At 36.8% G+C, this 17,207-nt stretch overlaps 1 protein-coding gene across 2 annotated transcripts; it reads right to left on the minus strand.

Moving 5' to 3' along the window:
* Positions 1–40: 40 nt before the first annotated feature.
* Positions 41–16,782, minus strand: GPATCH1 (G-patch domain containing 1). Of its 2 annotated transcripts, none has more exons than XM_075765388.1 (20): positions 15,184–16,782; positions 14,061–14,195; positions 13,693–13,778; positions 13,103–13,263; positions 12,655–12,752; positions 12,433–12,491; positions 11,857–12,102; positions 10,852–10,999; positions 10,030–10,109; positions 8,786–8,990; positions 7,855–8,142; positions 6,222–6,400; positions 5,814–5,941; positions 5,403–5,536; positions 4,892–5,061; positions 4,006–4,210; positions 2,838–2,948; positions 2,240–2,364; positions 1,587–1,732; positions 41–356 (listed from the first exon to the last, which is right to left on the minus strand). In XM_075765388.1, the coding sequence occupies exons 1-20, from the start codon at positions 15,260–15,262 to the stop codon at positions 335–337; spliced, it is 2,805 nt and encodes a 934-aa protein (XP_075621503.1). In that variant the 5' UTR covers positions 15,263–16,782; the 3' UTR covers positions 41–334. The 2 variants fall into 2 exon arrangements, with proteins under 2 accessions (XP_075621503.1, XP_075621502.1); XM_075765387.1 differs by having other exon boundaries at positions 6,222–6,403.
* Between the last annotated feature and the right edge of the window lie 425 nt (positions 16,783–17,207).

The raw sequence follows: 17,207 nt of genomic DNA on the forward strand, positions 1-17,207 counted from the left end.
ATTTTACAGGTCCTAGGCAATGACTTACCATACAAAAATGATTTTTAATACTTAAGTTTATTAAAATATCTTGCTTCATGTTAATTAAAACATAGTCTGCAGTATTTCAGATTATGCTGCCCAGAAAGGGATCTTTTCAAGATTCCATAATCCATACATTTTGAACATATGAAGCATCACAAAATAAACATATGCACATTCACTTTCAAACAAATTCAATATGAATACAGTATCTACAGTGCTTCAAAGTCCACATGATTGATCTACCATCATGGAGGAGATCAAAAATTTGAGATCAAAAGTCACACAGCACTGAAGAAGGCAAGCTCTCTCTTCAATACTGAAGTTGTTTTAATCTAAAAGGGGGAAAGAAGAAGAAAGAGGTCAGACTGAATAGTAACACACTACATTAACATCATTTAATTACTTGAGCAGATTCTTAAACGTTAAAAGAGAGATCTGGGTTATGCAAGATAAAAACATGTTCCCAGTGATGTAAAGAGAGACATGCAAATGTGAGGACTTCCAAAATAACTGCTTCTACAAAGAAGTCTATTTTGTGCAAAATGCGTAAACCCCTATTTTAGTTATTTAGAAATCAAAGGAGTAGTTTGTTTTTTAATAAGAAAACACCAATACATTACTGACGTTCAGTTCCAAAGGAATGGAAGGCAGAGTCCTTTGGAGTGCCAGCCTTTCCATTGGTACACGTCCATTCCACTCAACACCGAGACCCCAATCATTCTGCCAATCATTCAGCGGGATGTAGTATTTCAACAAATACGTTAAGACCTCTCCTTCAGCTAATAAGAAACATTAAACAGAAGCCAACGCAGTGACTGTTCCACATGGATGCACTTAAAGTTGACTATGATCTCAATGAGAGAGTTACTTTTGTTTGTACTTTACTTCAAGCATCAGGAAAATGAAATTGCAAATTGTTCTTTTTCAATTTTCACATTTCTGTTGGCACTATGTTGAAGTCTCTAGTTTATAAAAATGTAACAGCACAGTCTAAATTTAGCAGACATGTACATGACTCAAGCATTGTTCTGCTTGCTTCACTGCTCCTTGCTCAAGCACAGAATATCTTAAGAATCAATGCCACACAATGGATCTATTTGAATTGGATCTTTCGCTAATTATGAATAAACTGAAGCACACTCAAAACATTCTGAAGCAGACAACGTCGCTTCCAATGTTTCCAAGTAAAGAGAAGTAGACAAAGTAGCGGAAATATGAATCACCATCTACACTTGTTCAATTTTTAATTCCCATTTAGAATACCTTCCAAAAATATCAGTCATCTTTACCTATAACCTCCATTAACTAGCAGAGTTGTGTATTTAGTGGCCTTTACCGTAAAAGGCTTCTATCCTAAAATTAATTACCCTCTAGCTTAAGATGCCTGTTATTTGTGATCTTTCCTCACTTTAATAAAAAACCTGAGCTGTGTTTTACATTCATAAAGAGACCGGCTGATCCACATTTGCTGCAAACAGAATCACTGGAATGACGACTCATAAACTGAGGTTTGGTTAAACACTTGCAAATTTTGCAAGTGTTTAAGTAAACTTTCTGTTTACCTTCTTAGAAGTTCTTTGGGTGACAAGCCTGTGGTATCTATATCACTAAGGCTGTCACTGCTATCTGCAGTATCTGAGCTGCTGTCTTTTTCTGATTTTTTGTTCTTGTGTTTTCCTTTGTTTTTCTGTTTCTTATGTTTCTTTTTCTGTAAAGAGAAGAGAAATAATCCCTTATTTTATTGTGAAAGACTTGGGTTTTTCTGAAAGGCAACAACAAGAAAAAGTTTATTTCAGTGTAAACTCCAAGCTTAACTGAAACATGACACTTAACAATGACTCTTTTCCACTACTCAGACTGAGCTAAAATAAATATATACCAAAATCACCCATTTCATCCCAAGCACTCAACTCCCCTCTAAAACAGGAATTTCATTATTATTGTTTGTATACTAAGCCATGAACTATATGCAGGTCTCAGAATATGCCTGACATCTCCAGCACACATTAAACTACCCATAATATTACATCTGTAGTCACGTTGTATATAGGGAAAAAGCAGCACCCTAGTTGGATGATCTTCTGAAGTTCAGGTTTCAAGACACCTGAGAAACTCAGTTGCTTAAGTTCTAATCCCAATATATCTATTTTCTGCAACCTAGCATAAATAAAAAGATTTGACTGGCAGATCAAAGAATCAATAACTATTTAAATACCTTTTCCTTTTTGTGTTTGTGTTCTCTCTTAGTCTTGTGTTTCTCTCTGTTCCTTCTATGTTTTTCTTTCCTACTAGGCCCAGGAAAAGATGCTGGCACTGCTGGTTCTTGTTGCCAAGTAGGGCCTAAAGCAGAAAGCAAATGCGGAAACAAAAAAAAAAAGCCACCACCACGACAAAAAAGGTAATTTTATTATTAAATTCTTTATTACTTTTAATCTAATAGGATAGTTTAAAAGAAGAAAAATCTAAGCTGTCAAATGGAAATGTCTAAAACTCCTAACTGCAACCTCCCTGCTGCAACTCAATGCCTTTGCAATCTCTTATTAAACGAAACTGCAAGGCTGCTCTTGTATTTTCACTACAATTTTTTTATCATTGTCTCTATAGAGCTACAACAAAATTGGTACACAGGCAAAGAGGTTCCTGCTAATGGATCATAGCATAGTAACAAAGCATTTGTGGATGCCAGTTTGACATAACACAGGCATTTATGAGGTAAAGTACCTATTCACAAATGTTTTTTAAAGAAGAATATCGTATATCTTACATACAACTTCAATGTGCAGAATTTGCACACTGAAGTCTACAGAACCTACCAGAAGAAAAAGCTGGAGGCAACTTTGGGCCAAATTCCTCTGTCGCATTCAGTTCCTGCTTTGAAGCAGGCAACAAAGAAATGTCAGGATCAGTTGTAGCAGGCATGTTCTCTATGAAAAAAAACCCAAAAACTTCTTTATTTGAAAGGAAAATAAGGTAACACTTTTTCCAAGAAGTGCTGAAGGAAGTTAAAGGAGACTTTCTAAAAATCTCTAAGAAAGCAAATTGATCAACATCCTGTATCTCTGTGGACCACTTTGGTCAACTGGATAGCTGATGTTCTGAAACATGTTAACATACCACTTTTTTTTTTTTTTTTAAATCAAAATTGATCTTTTACACTCTATAATTACTAACTAAATTAATGTTAGTTCATGTGTTTCCTTTCATTTAGTAGCACAGTACTACTTTGCCATTACTTAGAATAAAAGACTCCACAAGATGTATAAAGTTAATAAACCCTCAAAGTTAGATGTTAACAAAACCGACTGCGACAGCAAGTGGACAAAGTATTTCCATTGTAAGCTAAGTGTATTGTACATTTTGTTAATTTAATGACATTCTGAAAATGTGGGAACTTTTACAGCTCACTTTAGTAAAATTTAATAAGAAGTAGAGTAAAAGATTGGCCTTCTCCCTCTCTTGTGGAAGAGAGGCAACTTTTATAAAGAGAAAACAAGTAAAATGCAACTTTTTGATGTCTTAGTAAAATTATTTCAACATTATATTTTACTAGAATGTCAGTATTTAGAGAGTGAATTTAATTATCAAAGAAATGCAAGTTATTTATTTCTGAATTTTTCAAATATCCACAAGACAGTAATAATTTATCAATTTAACTTCCAATTTATCATAGGTATAAAAGTTTCCCTGTATTTCTCAGTGATGCATGCTCATTAAACATTAGATGTTTTGTTCCCCCTCATTATTTAACAAGCATATTCCATAGGGCAGCTTGCTTGTAAACTCTACACAAGGCAACGTAAATAACATTATAACATGCAAGGCCTTATTCAGTGCTGTACTGTTCACACTTTCTACATGCCCAGCTCCACCCTAGATGATCTCCACAAAAGCACAGCACTATCCAAGCAGTCCTGGAGTATTTGATTCATAAATTAAGGTTTTACAAAGTATTTTAAAAAATGAACATCCATTAAGTACTACCTTGTACATTAGATGAAGAACTGTCTGGTAGATCAACTTGCTTGGTGGTTTCTGAATCTATTACCGAAGTAGTTGGTTGCTGTTCTTCATCACTCTCTTCTTCAGAGGAAGATGATTTTTCATCTGAGGAACTCGCAAAGATGGCCTTAAATAAGTCCATGGATGGTCTGCTTTCTTCTTCCTGATCCTTATCTTCATTAGTTACCTGCAAAACAGCAACATAACAAACTATTTAAACACTAAAGAAACTAACAATCTCTCTCTGATAAGTAATAGCTTCAAACATGCTGACATGTATTTACAAAACCCTCAAATATCACAATAGCTGTGAAATATACAGTCTTAGGAACTGCTAGTCCAAAATAGTAAAGCTCTGAAATGCTACTAGACTAAGTCAATGTCCTGTAAAGGGTAGTGCAATTTGTGCTACACAGACAGTGGAAAACAGATCCCAAGATATTATAAGCTCTTATTCATTAATTCAAAATTCAATTATATGCTATTAAATTTAAGCAAAAGGAAAACATCACCTTTCTCCCTAAAGTATGCAGCCTCCTTCATTCAAAGCAGAAAAAAATACATTCTGTGCCTGTCAGCTAAGTGGGCTCAAGGGACTGAATTTAACTCTCAAATTGCTGAGCTACATTTTAAGCTGCTACTTCAAGCATAGTCATACTTGCTGTCCTCGTATGCTGTACCTGTTTTACATCTAAGAGTTGCAACTTCAAAATCTCCAAAGTACAATCTCATGTCTTTGCTTATTCTGAGTTGGCTCTTCTGCAAACTGATCTGTATTATATCAATTCACATATTACCCAACCTTATTTCAGGGTTGTGAAGGTATACAGCTATTCCCCTCTAAGTTCAAACTCTGTTGCAAACTCACCTCAGTGGGAAGCGTGTCACTCGGCCCAGTTCCACATTCTTCTGTTGCTGGCACTGATGGCTGCTGCTGAGCATCAACTTTTGATCTAGCAAGACTAATGAATTCACTGATAGAATCTTTTTTCTCCTTCTCTTTATCTGACACATCCCATCTTGAAGGTTTCTTTGGTTCTAAAAAATTCCCAAACATTCAAATCAGTTGCATGCCAAATTATCCTGCACTTCATGGCCTACTTGATTTTAAACTACTCTGCTTCTTCAATATAGTTTGACATTTTTCAAATATTTCTAGTGAATATCAGACTTATAAAGGTCTTCTACGTTGAAGAAATTAGCATAATATCACTGACTTCGGATTTTATGTCACTGAATTTATTTTCAATTTGTTTGTTTGGGGGTTTTTTCCAATTAGAAAAAAGAAAAATCAGGTGGACAAGTTCTCCGTGACAAAGATATGCTTTTCCTATACTATTATCTCATTTATAGCTAAATGAATAACATAACAAACTTACTGTTAGAACTGTTTTTCTGTTGGATTTTTTCATTTGTTGCTGGAGCTACAGATGTGGTGGGCTCAGGCAGAGTTAAGAAATTAAACACAGAATACTTGTCTCGTTTCACTTTTGGTAACCCAACAATGGAAGAACTAGAGGGAAATAAAAATGTTTGTTGATTATTGTTTTCAACACAGAAGAGGCCTCAAATTATCTACAACAAGCTGAAACATCCACATTAGTCCTTAAAATGCATACTGTTTTGTCAGAGGTCACCAGGTTTAATAAGGCAAATAAAAACATTAGGCAGTTCTATATATTCAATCTATTATGACACAAGAAGAAAATATCAAGCCAGATTTTCCACAAGCATACAAAAAACTCAGAATTTTCAAAAAGTGTTAAAAATATCAGTATCAATCATCTTACTCAGGATATGGATCAGGAACATTAAATCTTTTACACAACAGCTTTTCGGGATGCCATTCAAACTTGTCTCTTGTGAGTTTGCCAAACATCTTCATCTTCACAGCAGTTTCCTTATCATCAATATCATTCTGAAAAAGTGAAATGTTTATAGCTGCTAAGTAAGTGACAACTTACTAAATTAACTATTACTGTTGTAAGACTAAGAAGAGGACAGAAACAAATACTTAAGTGCAGTTTAACAAATTGCTGATTTGTATGCAGTGACTGTTTTCAAAAGTTTGCTAAACAGAACGGCAATAAAACACTGACATTACATCTAAAGAATTTTAAAGAAAAAGAATTTTGAAAGTCAGAGTTAAGGCAGCAACTGTAGCTCCAATGTACTAAAAGAGTGCAAACAGCATATACCTCTTGGTCCCGAGGAACTTCAACTTTGTCAACATCATCTTCATACTTGGCCCGGGTAAACCTGGATGATAGTGTTGAATTTGAGGATTTGTAGAACATTGCTGCACGGAAGAACTCCTCCTGTTCTCTTCCTCGCTCCCATTCTGTCATACTTGGGTCTAAGTAATGCTCCAACGTATCTACTGTAAGATAAGGAGAGAAATGCTTAGCAGAGATTACAGCTTACTTAGGTCTGATGCTTTTCAAACAAAAAATAAGATAATAAGCAAACATCATTGCAAGTATTTAATAAGTATTTAGTTTAAGGAGAGTATTAATTTCAATTGTGTTATTCCTTGATAAGCAGAGGTAATTTTCCAAGATAGCAAGAATGACAGCATTTATCAAACACAAGATAGTTATTTTAAACAATTGTACTTGTAATGCTGACTCCTTAACTCATTGCCCTCTAAGAAGTGTTCAAAATACTTGACGTATTTAACAGGTGTTTAAAACAAATTATATAGTCTAAAGCTTTATCACATAACTAAAACACAGAACACAAAGACTTAACCAGTGAGTAAGCCTGGGCAGGCTTTGGTAACTTCAAGGGACTTTCTGGTCCCCAATCATAAATACAGAACTTGGACAGCGGTTTTTGTAAACAATACAGACCCTGTTTAAAGCAATAAATTCACGTTTGCTCCCAGAAGAAACAGGAAATAACACCAGCCAAGCAAAGACACTCTTACAAACAGAATCTTAATCATTCAGGTTATTTAAATATTTCTGCATTTTCATTGTTATGACTAAGGAGGCACTTACAGTCATAAAACGATACTCAATTTTACATATGGAAAATCCCAGTCCTGAACAGAGGAACTACGGGTTCAAAGCTCAAGTAGTCTGTCCCAGATCAGGCTACTGACCAGGAAATCTTTTTTTCACATAGCAAAAAGTATTATTTAAAAAAATCCTAAAATAACAAAAGCAGGTTTTCTACCTGACACAGCACAAGAAGAGCAGACGAAGGCAGTTGGGTTTTTTTGTTTGTTTGTTTTGAGTAAGAGCTCCAGATGTATGCTATGATTCATTAACTTTAGGGTCCTTATCTCCTCTGGAAGTGCAGGGTATGGGTTTTCTTTTGATTTTTTCCCCGTCTTGTGTGGGAAAAGGCAAAAAATTGCTGTTCTACTGTGACCCAATCATCTTTCTGCCTTTATAGGATCTGTCAGTTTTATTCCTCAAACAGAAACAAACTACATGAAAACACTTGTTCCATGTATAGCTTATGGTATCAGCCAAAGCTGAAGTCTACTTTGCCAAATGAAAGACAGGAAACCCAGAAATACAGGTAATCAAGTAGATAATCCTGGAGAACTTCACTTCTGCTACAACATAAAAGTAGGGAGTGTAATGCCTAAAATCAAGTCTTGCTGACACTTAAATTGCTAAGCAGTTTTCCTGAAGTCAATACAATTAAACATCACTAAAAAATTATTTTAATATTGGCCCTAAAAAGTATTAGAGGGAGAAATGTTGTGCAATTCAGGAAGAGAACTCATAGTGAACATAAAATGCAACAAGATGAAAAAGGGGAAAGAAAAAAATTCAGAGAAAAAATAAAATGTCGGGGATTAATCTCTTCAGTTACCTTTTTCTCCTTGTTTAAGGCTTTTCACAAAACTTTCATATCTTTTTTGTTTTTCTGGATTTCTTGCAAATGGTTTGAAGTCACTAGAACCAGCATTTGCTAACTGCCCCCCCAACAACATTTGCCATTTGTGACAAGCATCATCTGTGGAGGCTGGCTGGAATCTGCTATTTCGTGACTGCTGAGGCAACATTTTTGCTTTCATTTGTTGTTCAGATGCTTGTTTCACTTCTTTGAGTCTTTCTCTATCTTTCTCAGACAGATATTCCAAAACAGAAGGAGCAGGACCTAAACCCAAAAAAAGCAGTGAGATAAACAGAAATGAAAAATTGCTACAACTGTTTCTGCCACTTCAGTGGAAGAAAAAAAAAAAAAGGTCTACCACTATGCATACACATTCAGAGGAAATGCTCTTAAGCGTCAATAAACAGTATGATGGCAGATAATAAATTGGCCACTACTGCATCTTTTATGGTATTTACCACACATTTACATATTACTTTGTAGACTTTACTATTGTAGATACAAATGTGAGACATATTTACAAATTACCATTTTAGTGAATTTGCAAATATTTCAGTGAAACTTCATTTTTACAGGAAAAATATAAACAAAAAAACCTCACAGCCTACTATATTCCGAACTCATAATAAAGCCACAAAAACCCTCTGTAAACCTACACAACAAAACACAATCCCACACAAACTTTTCTTCTTTAAAAGATTTAAGGAAATGAAAACACAGGCAGATATGTCAACAATTCCTGTGTTGAGATGAAAGTGAACAATGACAAGGTATTCTAGCTATTCCAACTAGATTTAATATTTTTATATTAGAGAATAGTGTTCAAGGCTAGACCAAATTTTTACTCTTATATAAACAAACAGGGGACTTGAAACACAAGCGAATGTGTGGTCACATATGTCAGTACCTTTTAGACCAGTCTCTCCTAGTCGTTCCCTCCTCTGGGACGCATTCAAGGCATGCCTGCTTTGTTGTGTCGTATCACACTCAAGTTTCCCCGTCGATTCCTCTAATGCCTTCTGTAAATGGTAGCTTTCATTCCCAGCTGCTATCACAGGTCGAAAGTAATGGACTGGTCTGTAATTTCGTGGCAGGTCAGGTGGTTGATAAATCTTGGGGCGGGACAACAAAACAAAAATCCAGTAAGAGAGAGATATGACTTTGTATTTAACACTTACAAATGTGTTTCAGAAAAAGTCATCTCAATCTAAAAATTCCTCATTTACATCTTAGCAGTAGAAACATATATTACAAGCTACTGATTCTTTTAGACCCAGTCAGTAAGTGGCATCGTAATACAAACTTTGGCAACAAGTACTTATATTATTAATATGTAACGATTACGAAAAATAGGAAAACATGCACATCAAGCCACAGCAAAATTAACAAGACTCTTAATATGCGTCACTTTTATTTGAGAAAATGCTCTTGGTATTGCTTAGTAATTTTTTTAAAACAGAAGTCACATGATTTAATCAATTAATTGGACTACTGAGTACGTCAGTGCTTACTGTATTTTAATGTCTTTCAAAGTCCTTTTCCCTCACGTTCTTCATTCAAGCTGTTACTTCAAAGGTTATCCCTGTGCCTCCTATATGATGTAATTGTATATACGACACAAATGTTCTTTCTTTTACTTCATTAGAAAAATGACCATGTCACACAATTCTTTTTGTCATTCTAATTTATGCAAATATGTATGGCATAAATGATGCAAATTTGAGAATAAGGCTAACATTATTTTGTCACCAAAATAGTGAAGTGGATGAAGCATGGGGTCTGATTTTTACAGAAAATTGAATATTATGTCTGAAAGATCTAGAAGCAAAAGAGGGTTTTTTTTTTTAATTTCAAAGTTAAATCCAACCATTAGTCCAACTTTATGCCAAATAACAGTGGACAGTATGGAAGGCATTTGCTCAAAGCCTGTATATAGGCAAAGTTTAAATTCATCCAATAGTCTGAGAAATTTGAGGTTTGTATTGAATAGCCTCCAACGCTATAATTTTGCTCATTCATCAATCTTTTATTGCTGACCAGAACGTTTACTTCTAAGAACATAAAAAACATTGAGCAACAGTAAAGTCCATACAGCTCACATATCAATTTGCTGATGTTATTCTTAATCTGAAAATATCAGTATCTGCTTACCTTGCTTGGAGTTGAGGATTTTGATGCCAAGGAAAAACCATCCAAGATTTTGCCTATGTATTTAACTTCTCTTTCAGACCCTACAAAACAACCATGCAGTTGGTCAATATTTAAAACATGTATGTTTAGCAAAAAGCATTTTTTTTCTGAATGTTTTCCATTCTGCAATATATTTTATGGAGCATAATTGTAGTTCTTTGTCTTCAATGCCTTTCATTTAAATTTAAGGGTTCTGAATCTGGATTAGTATTATACAGCTAAAAAACTACTGCCAGAGAGACTGCTGTAAAATGAACGTGGCTAATGGTGAGGCAACAGCACCACTACTGTGCATAGCTAACATCATGAGTGCCATTAATTGTGTACAACTAACATCAACAGAAACTCTAGAAATCATTACAGTATTTCATGCCCTTAAAAGTTGCACTAAAGTAGCACCAAGATAAAATTTACAAATGTTATTTGAAAATACATATCTAAAAAAATAAATTCTCTTTGCAAGTATTGGGTCATATTTTGTAGCCATGATTCACAATCATTTGTTTCCTTCAGTGGAATTGAATGCTGTATCTCACAAAGAAGCACACATTGTCCTTTTAAAAATATAATTTGGAGGTTTAATCTACATTGAGATCAGTGGAGGACTTTGGAAGTTATTTCCAGATTTGAACACTTCAATATAGAAAGCCGACTAGATGAAGTTTCAGATATCAGAGCTAGAAGATGCCAGTCCATTGAAAATTAAAATATTTAAAACAGTTATGTCATTTTTTCCCAAAATACAAATTACACTAGCTCTTTAGATAGAACTACAGTTCTTACTTTTTTTTGATCTATACTGCTTAGGTGCTGTCCAGCCGTACAAGCCATCTCCAGGTTCCTCATCTTTTAGAACTGTATCATATTTTGACAGTGTTTCAGTTGCATAAATATCATCGTCTTCCTCCTCTAAAGCTCCTACACCAAAAGCCTAAAATATATTTTAAATAAAAATAATGAGAATTCAAAAGTGTAAAAATAATACTTTTAAGTCGTATGTCAGAACACACCTACATGCATATCTATCCATCTATATTATAAAAAGATGTCTAGTAAACATATATATACTGGGAAAAATGTACACCTTCACAAAAAAGAGTGCTAACAACTATTGGAAAAAACCAACAACCCACCAAACACAAAAACAAACATGTTCCACTCCCTTGGCAGGGAGGGACAGTGAATTTGATCTGTCCAGGGTGAGGACAGCAGCCTAATACCTACCATAAGGTAACATCTACAGTCTGACTAAGAGCAGGTTAAGTTCTCAAAAGGAAAAAATGTAAGTTGGCATGAAAATTAAACAAGTATAATTCCCAGAAATATAAATTGCAAGTGCTTCTAATATAAGAACTACAAATACCATGGAGGGAAGTATTTGTACCACGGGTATAAATACCACCTCTCTAGCTGACAGATTCAACATTACTAAAAGTATTCAGTGAAATTGACTAAAAATGTAAAACCATATTGAGTACCAACTTTCTCTAATCAAAGTAACACAAGAATTTTCTCCACCCAACTATTCAGAGTGAGGTATTTTATAGTTCTCTTTAACAATATTGTTAAGTGAAGGCATTTAAGAGTTCTCAGGATTTGCCCACATCTTCATATTAAGTAAAAAAAAAAAAAACAAAACAAACCCAAACCCAAACCTGTTCTCAAACCACACTTAAGACTTCTAACAATAACCCTACAATGACTATGTGCCTTCCACAATGAAAAAATCAAAATGTATTTAAATTTTACTGCACTAATAATAAAATGCTTTAAAAAAAATGTCCTTACCTGACCCGTAATACCTAGTTTTCTTCCTTTGTTGTGTCTCAGATCACCAAGTAAATTGCTTGTGTCTTCAGAACCACCTGTGAAAAGATTCAGGTGTTCTCTTCCAGATACACCAAACAAAGCTTGTGAGGGATCCAAACCCTTATAGCCAAGTCCATGGACATTCTCTTTTGGAGTCAAATCTACAGGCATTACATCTTTTGGTGCAAATGTCACATTCTCTGGCTGGTACTCATCCTCTTCATCCTTGTACAAAATAGAAGTATATAACAGCAAATATGACTAAAAGTTTTGTACATTGAGCTTTTACAATATTTAGTTAACATAAGACTAGGCAAGTTTGCATTTCCTAAATTATATGTGAAAACGTGTAAGAACTACACCTGCTCAGGTAGCAAATGAATAAATTTAGTTACATTAAAACTTTTCTTCACAATAAGCGAAGTATAAATACTTTTAACAAAACTTGGAACTGCACGTTAAAATACTGTTCAAAGACATCAAAGAAGTTTTTTTAGAAGTATGCAAGAATGTGTGCTAACACAAGTCGACAAACAACTTTTGCCTGTTCCATACCTCAGAACCCTCAGATAGTCCAGGTGGTAACGCACAACCATATACTTTCACTGCAGGGTCTGTAAGAGACATAACAGCATCATATTAAATTACAGTTCTTTATTAAATTTCTCTAAGATTAAAGAACCAGACCAACTAAAAGGAGGCTTTAAAATGAACCTTCTAATCAGTCTATGAATGCTAACTTTCTATTAATAAGTTCAGGAACTTCACTGAACTTACCAGGTTTCTGTCTGCGTGGCTTTCTTTTGACCCGCGGTCCAATTCCTTGTCCTTCTTTCCAGCCCATTTTTCGTAACAGTTCAATCCCAATTGTTATTCTAAGAGGAAAACAAAAGGAAAAAAATTACCTCAAACCACACTTTTACTATTTCTTGAGAAATAATATACATATATACCTTTCAAAATTATGTTTTTATAGCCCACTTTAAAATCAAATCTGAATGTATCAATATTTGAATATACACTACATCCCAGTTAGTAAATGTTTACCTGGTACAAGTCTGTACATACCAAACAAAAATCCAGTGGAAGCCGCTTTCAAAGTGTAACACTGCAGATCTTCCAGTCTCTTGCATGGATTACTGTGGTCAAACATTACTCTTGTAACCAATATAACTCTTCAAAGTGAAAGGAATTGTTTGGTTAACTTTTATTTAAATTTACTTACTTTGATGGTCCTATTAAATCATCAAATGCTGTGGTTCCTGGAATGGCAGCAACTACTCCTGCAATCTGTCTAGCTTTCTCTTTTATTTTGTCTTTAGCTTTGGATGCAAAATCATCTGTGGTTGTAATATCCTTTGGTGCTATCCCAAATTCGCTAAGATCCTGGAAAATATAGACAAAATGGAAAAATTCAGATGAAAATATGTTTCTCTCAAATGCTTACTTACTGTAATGGTAAAGGAAAGAAAACAGGGTATGACCCTCACAGTGGCTAATTCTTCAAGCCATTTTACAGTTGCTTTTTCAATAACTTGAATGGTCATATTTTAAACAGCTTCAAAAGTATTTGTGTTTTCCGATAGAGAAAGTGAAAGAGCTGAGTTCTGGGTTGGGGTTGTTTTTATATTGAGGTTACAGGAGCTTCCTAAGTGAATCAATGAAACATTCTATACAACGTAGCAGTATAACACTGTACGCAAGAAGTGATTTTAAAGATACTTCTATTTAAGTTCTTTAGAAGATTTCACTGCCTGAAAAACCTTCTGTCGTGGCAACTACTTCCAAAAGATTTGTATTCCTTTCTAAATTTACCTCTTCATCCATGAAGTCTTCTGGTCCAAGAACAGTTCTATCTGCTCTCTTCTGCCGTGATGATACAAAAGCTGAAGGAGTCCATCCTTTAACGAAAGGAAGTATCTAAGTAAGGTACTGTAAACTGCAACATAATATTTGAAAACAATTCAAACATTTCAACCTTACACCTTAAGGATACATCACAGGAACATCAATAAAACTGCAGTCCAAAAACTCAAGGGAAAATATCTTTAACAATACTGTGTCAACCATTTACTCTATAATGAATAGCAGAAAAAAATGCTTAATGACAGTTAATTTGTTTTCACTAACATTAAATTATGGTAATCAATTAACCTTTTCCAGAAGACAGAAAAATATCTAACCTTCCTTTGTGCCAACAGTGTTAAAATAACCAGCAGAGAAACCACCAGTAAATGCTCCATGGAAACGCTGATATCGTCCCTTTGCATCTTTAACAGTCTGTTCTTGAAGAGGAACTGGCTTTTTAATTCGTTCACCTACAAACAGATAAATCAGAAACTAAGTCACAACATTGCATAAAGAATGGACTCTCCACTTGCTCCAGACACCATTTCTTTCTTGCAATTATGTATACTACTCAAGTAAAAGCACAAAGTGTTCAAATAGAAATCCTAAATTCTAACAAGTTCCAAGAACGTTTTTTTCCTGTGAAAGGATGCTTTTAGTTGTTAAGTACGCAAGACCCCTGACAGGATTTCATCACTTAAGCAATTGTTTTGAGAAATTACACCACATCAGAGGTGTCTAAAACCAAAACAAACTACCAAAACTGTAAACTTTGACATAAACATTTGCACCTATTTAACTATTTCTATGAATTAAGTGGCACAGACTCAGGAGTCACAGCTGTACAAAAGTCCTTGGACGATGTTGAGTCTGTCTCACAAATATAAGTGTGGGATGTTCACGTCAGTATAACCACATACACCTGATCAGTTATATTTGCACTCTAGTTTTTGTTTGTTTGTTTGTGGGGTTTCTTTGAGATTTGAGGAAAGGACAGAAGAAAAACAAGTAGTGGCACAAACCCTGGGGTAGCCCAGGCCCACACCCGAATGCCGCAAAGCCAGTGTAGTGCTGAGAGGACCTTCTTACACTGCTGTCGCGGGAAGCCTGCCTTCTTTCCCAGGCTCCTTTACTCGTGGCCGCTCGCCCAGGGCCGGTGCCAGCACCCCTCTCGCAGGCCAGCACGGCTGCCAAGGCAGCTCCAACGCCCCTCGGCAGCAGCAGAAGGAGGAGGCAGGTCTGCGCTAGGCCCTCACGCCACAGTTTTCCCGAAGTGAAGGCCGCAGGGAGACGGACAACAGCCCCGGAACAGACGGGACCGGACCGGGCGGGCAGGCAGACCCTCCGGGACACCCAGCGTCTCACGCCGGGCTGCCTCCCGGCCCGCGCGGCTCTCCACAGCGCAAGACAGGACGGAGGTACCGAGGAGGGGCAGACGAGCCTCCTGGGGTCCCTTACCCTCCTGCAGGGGCTGCAGCGCGGTCCCATAGCTCACCAGATCCTCCTCGTCACTGTCACTGGACTCCGCCGCCGCCATCTTGCCGCGACGGTGGCTCACGCAGGACAAAGCTCGTCACGTGGGGGAGGCGGGGCAGCTTCCGCGCCGCCGCGCGCCCCAGCCTCCCTTCGGGGACCTCCAGCCGCGGCGGCGGGTCGGGCCGCTGGGCCCGCAGCGGCAGCGAGGACCCTTCTCGGTCCCCGTCGCGGAGGGCATTTCCTGCGGGGAGCTACGGTAAAGCGGGGCGGGCACGGCGGTGAGCGGAGCCTGCCCTGGCCGCGCGGGGTCCCTCCAGCGCACCCGGCGCTTTGAGTGACTCCGGCCAGCCCTTTCGGCCCGGAGCACTCCGGAGAAATGTGGAAAACGCTACCGTGGTGCTGGGGCATGTTGTTTAATGTCTTCAGTAACGCTGGAAAGTGCCGACACTTGATAATCGGGGGCCTTGCTCAGCTGCCCCCCGACGTCTGTGCAGCAGATCGGGGCCGCTCGCAAACGCCTCAGGACTGAGGGCGAGGAAAAGGACAGCAAAACCTCTGCGAAACGGATTTTGTCCGAATCGGGGTGTAAAGTGAACTCCACCCTGAAACAATATGAACAAGAGAGGTGTGCGTTTAATTGAATTACAGGCTTTAGCACATATACGGCAAAATTTGGTTAGCCACGTTGGTTCACAAGCTGTTAACAAAGAACGTGTACAGGAATCGGTGCCGCAGTCTCTGCGTTCCAACCCTTAGTAAAAGAGCTTTGTCCCTCTGCACCTTGAGGCAGTACTTCTGCCACTCTTTGGGGAGTCTTGTGTCATGAAAGAAACTTACTGAATATATTTTATAGAAAGACCACATAAGTATGCACCAGTACTCAACAGTAAGACCCAAGTGTTCAAAATACGGATTTTAATTTTGTGGCTTTCCACAGTGTTACCCGTGAGAAACTCATATGTCGATTTTGATTAATTTGATTTCCCAGGTTTACATTTACCTTAATACTCAGATTCACTACAAGCACAATATATTACAAATTTAAAAAACAAACAACCCGAAACCACCTCAAACCCAAACAAAAACCACTTCCTTTCTGGCTGAAGATAGATTCTATCAATCCACAACTTTTGCAGTTTCTTGAAATCCTTGAAAATAAATCACAACATAGCCTTGAGAGATCCCTGCCGTTCTGCACGTTTAGTGGCGTATCTAATCCAGTATCTGTGTGTGTTTGTATACACAGAACTGGTTTCCTTCAAAGTGAAACTCCCTGAGTTTCATGTGGTTTCAGGTTTTCATAGGAAATATTTACAGGGTTCCATGCAAATAGGGAGTACTCCGTTTAATTTAGGTCACTTAAAAACAATATAGTAGAAGCCACAGACGTTTATCTACATGCATTATCTTTTCTCATCATTACTAATTAGTAAGCAGTTAGCTAGAACATACAGTGACAAAATGATTTGGTAGCACAGTTGCTGTTTCTCTTTGTTTAGGAAATAACTGTTCTTGAATAGTCAATTCTATGTGACTGATTTAAGACACAGGCTTAAATAAACCTTTTTTGCACAATGTTAACAGAAAGTCTTTTGAGGGTCTTGTCTGTTACGTTCAAAGAGTTGGGGCAATCAAATATTGACAGTTTTTTTTTTCCCTTTAAGGGTGTTATCAGATTAGAATTACTTTTGCATCCCAGTGGTATTTCCTTCTCCATGCTAAACTCTATCTCCTGTTTACAATTGTTAAACCAGGTGACAATTCCTATCCGTAGCTGTTAAACAAGACAGTAATTCCAGTGTCTTTTGATAATTGTAATGAAACTAAAATATTAGTAGGTCTGGATAGCTTATGTTTAAATGACATTTTTAGTGTAATTTGGCTGGTGAAAAAAAATCAACATTTTTTAATAAAACCTCAAATACTCGCCATGTAAGGCTGAAAGCCTTAAGCCATAGATGGATTTCAGGCTTTAGTTTTCCAATACAACATCTGTTTTTGAATCA

This window comes from Balearica regulorum, chromosome 13 (genome assembly GCF_011004875.1).
Source record: "Balearica regulorum gibbericeps isolate bBalReg1 chromosome 13, bBalReg1.pri, whole genome shotgun sequence".
Classification (NCBI taxonomy): Eukaryota; Metazoa; Chordata; class Aves; order Gruiformes; family Gruidae; genus Balearica; species Balearica regulorum.

Excerpts from the sequence above, each read along its gene's own strand:
- GPATCH1 (XM_075765387.1), bottom strand. The coding sequence starts at position 15,262 with ATGGCGGCGGCGGAGTCCAGTGACAGTGACGAGGAGGATCTGGTGAGC. Across the intron at positions 13,779-14,060 it reads CACTGTTGGCACAAAGGAAG|GATGGACTCCTTCAGCTTTT; the intron begins GTTAGATATTTT and ends CTTTCGTTAAAG. Across the intron at positions 5,537-5,813 it reads GTTCCTGATCCATATCCTGA|TTCTTCCATTGTTGGGTTAC; the intron begins GTAAGATGATTG and ends ATTTCCCTCTAG.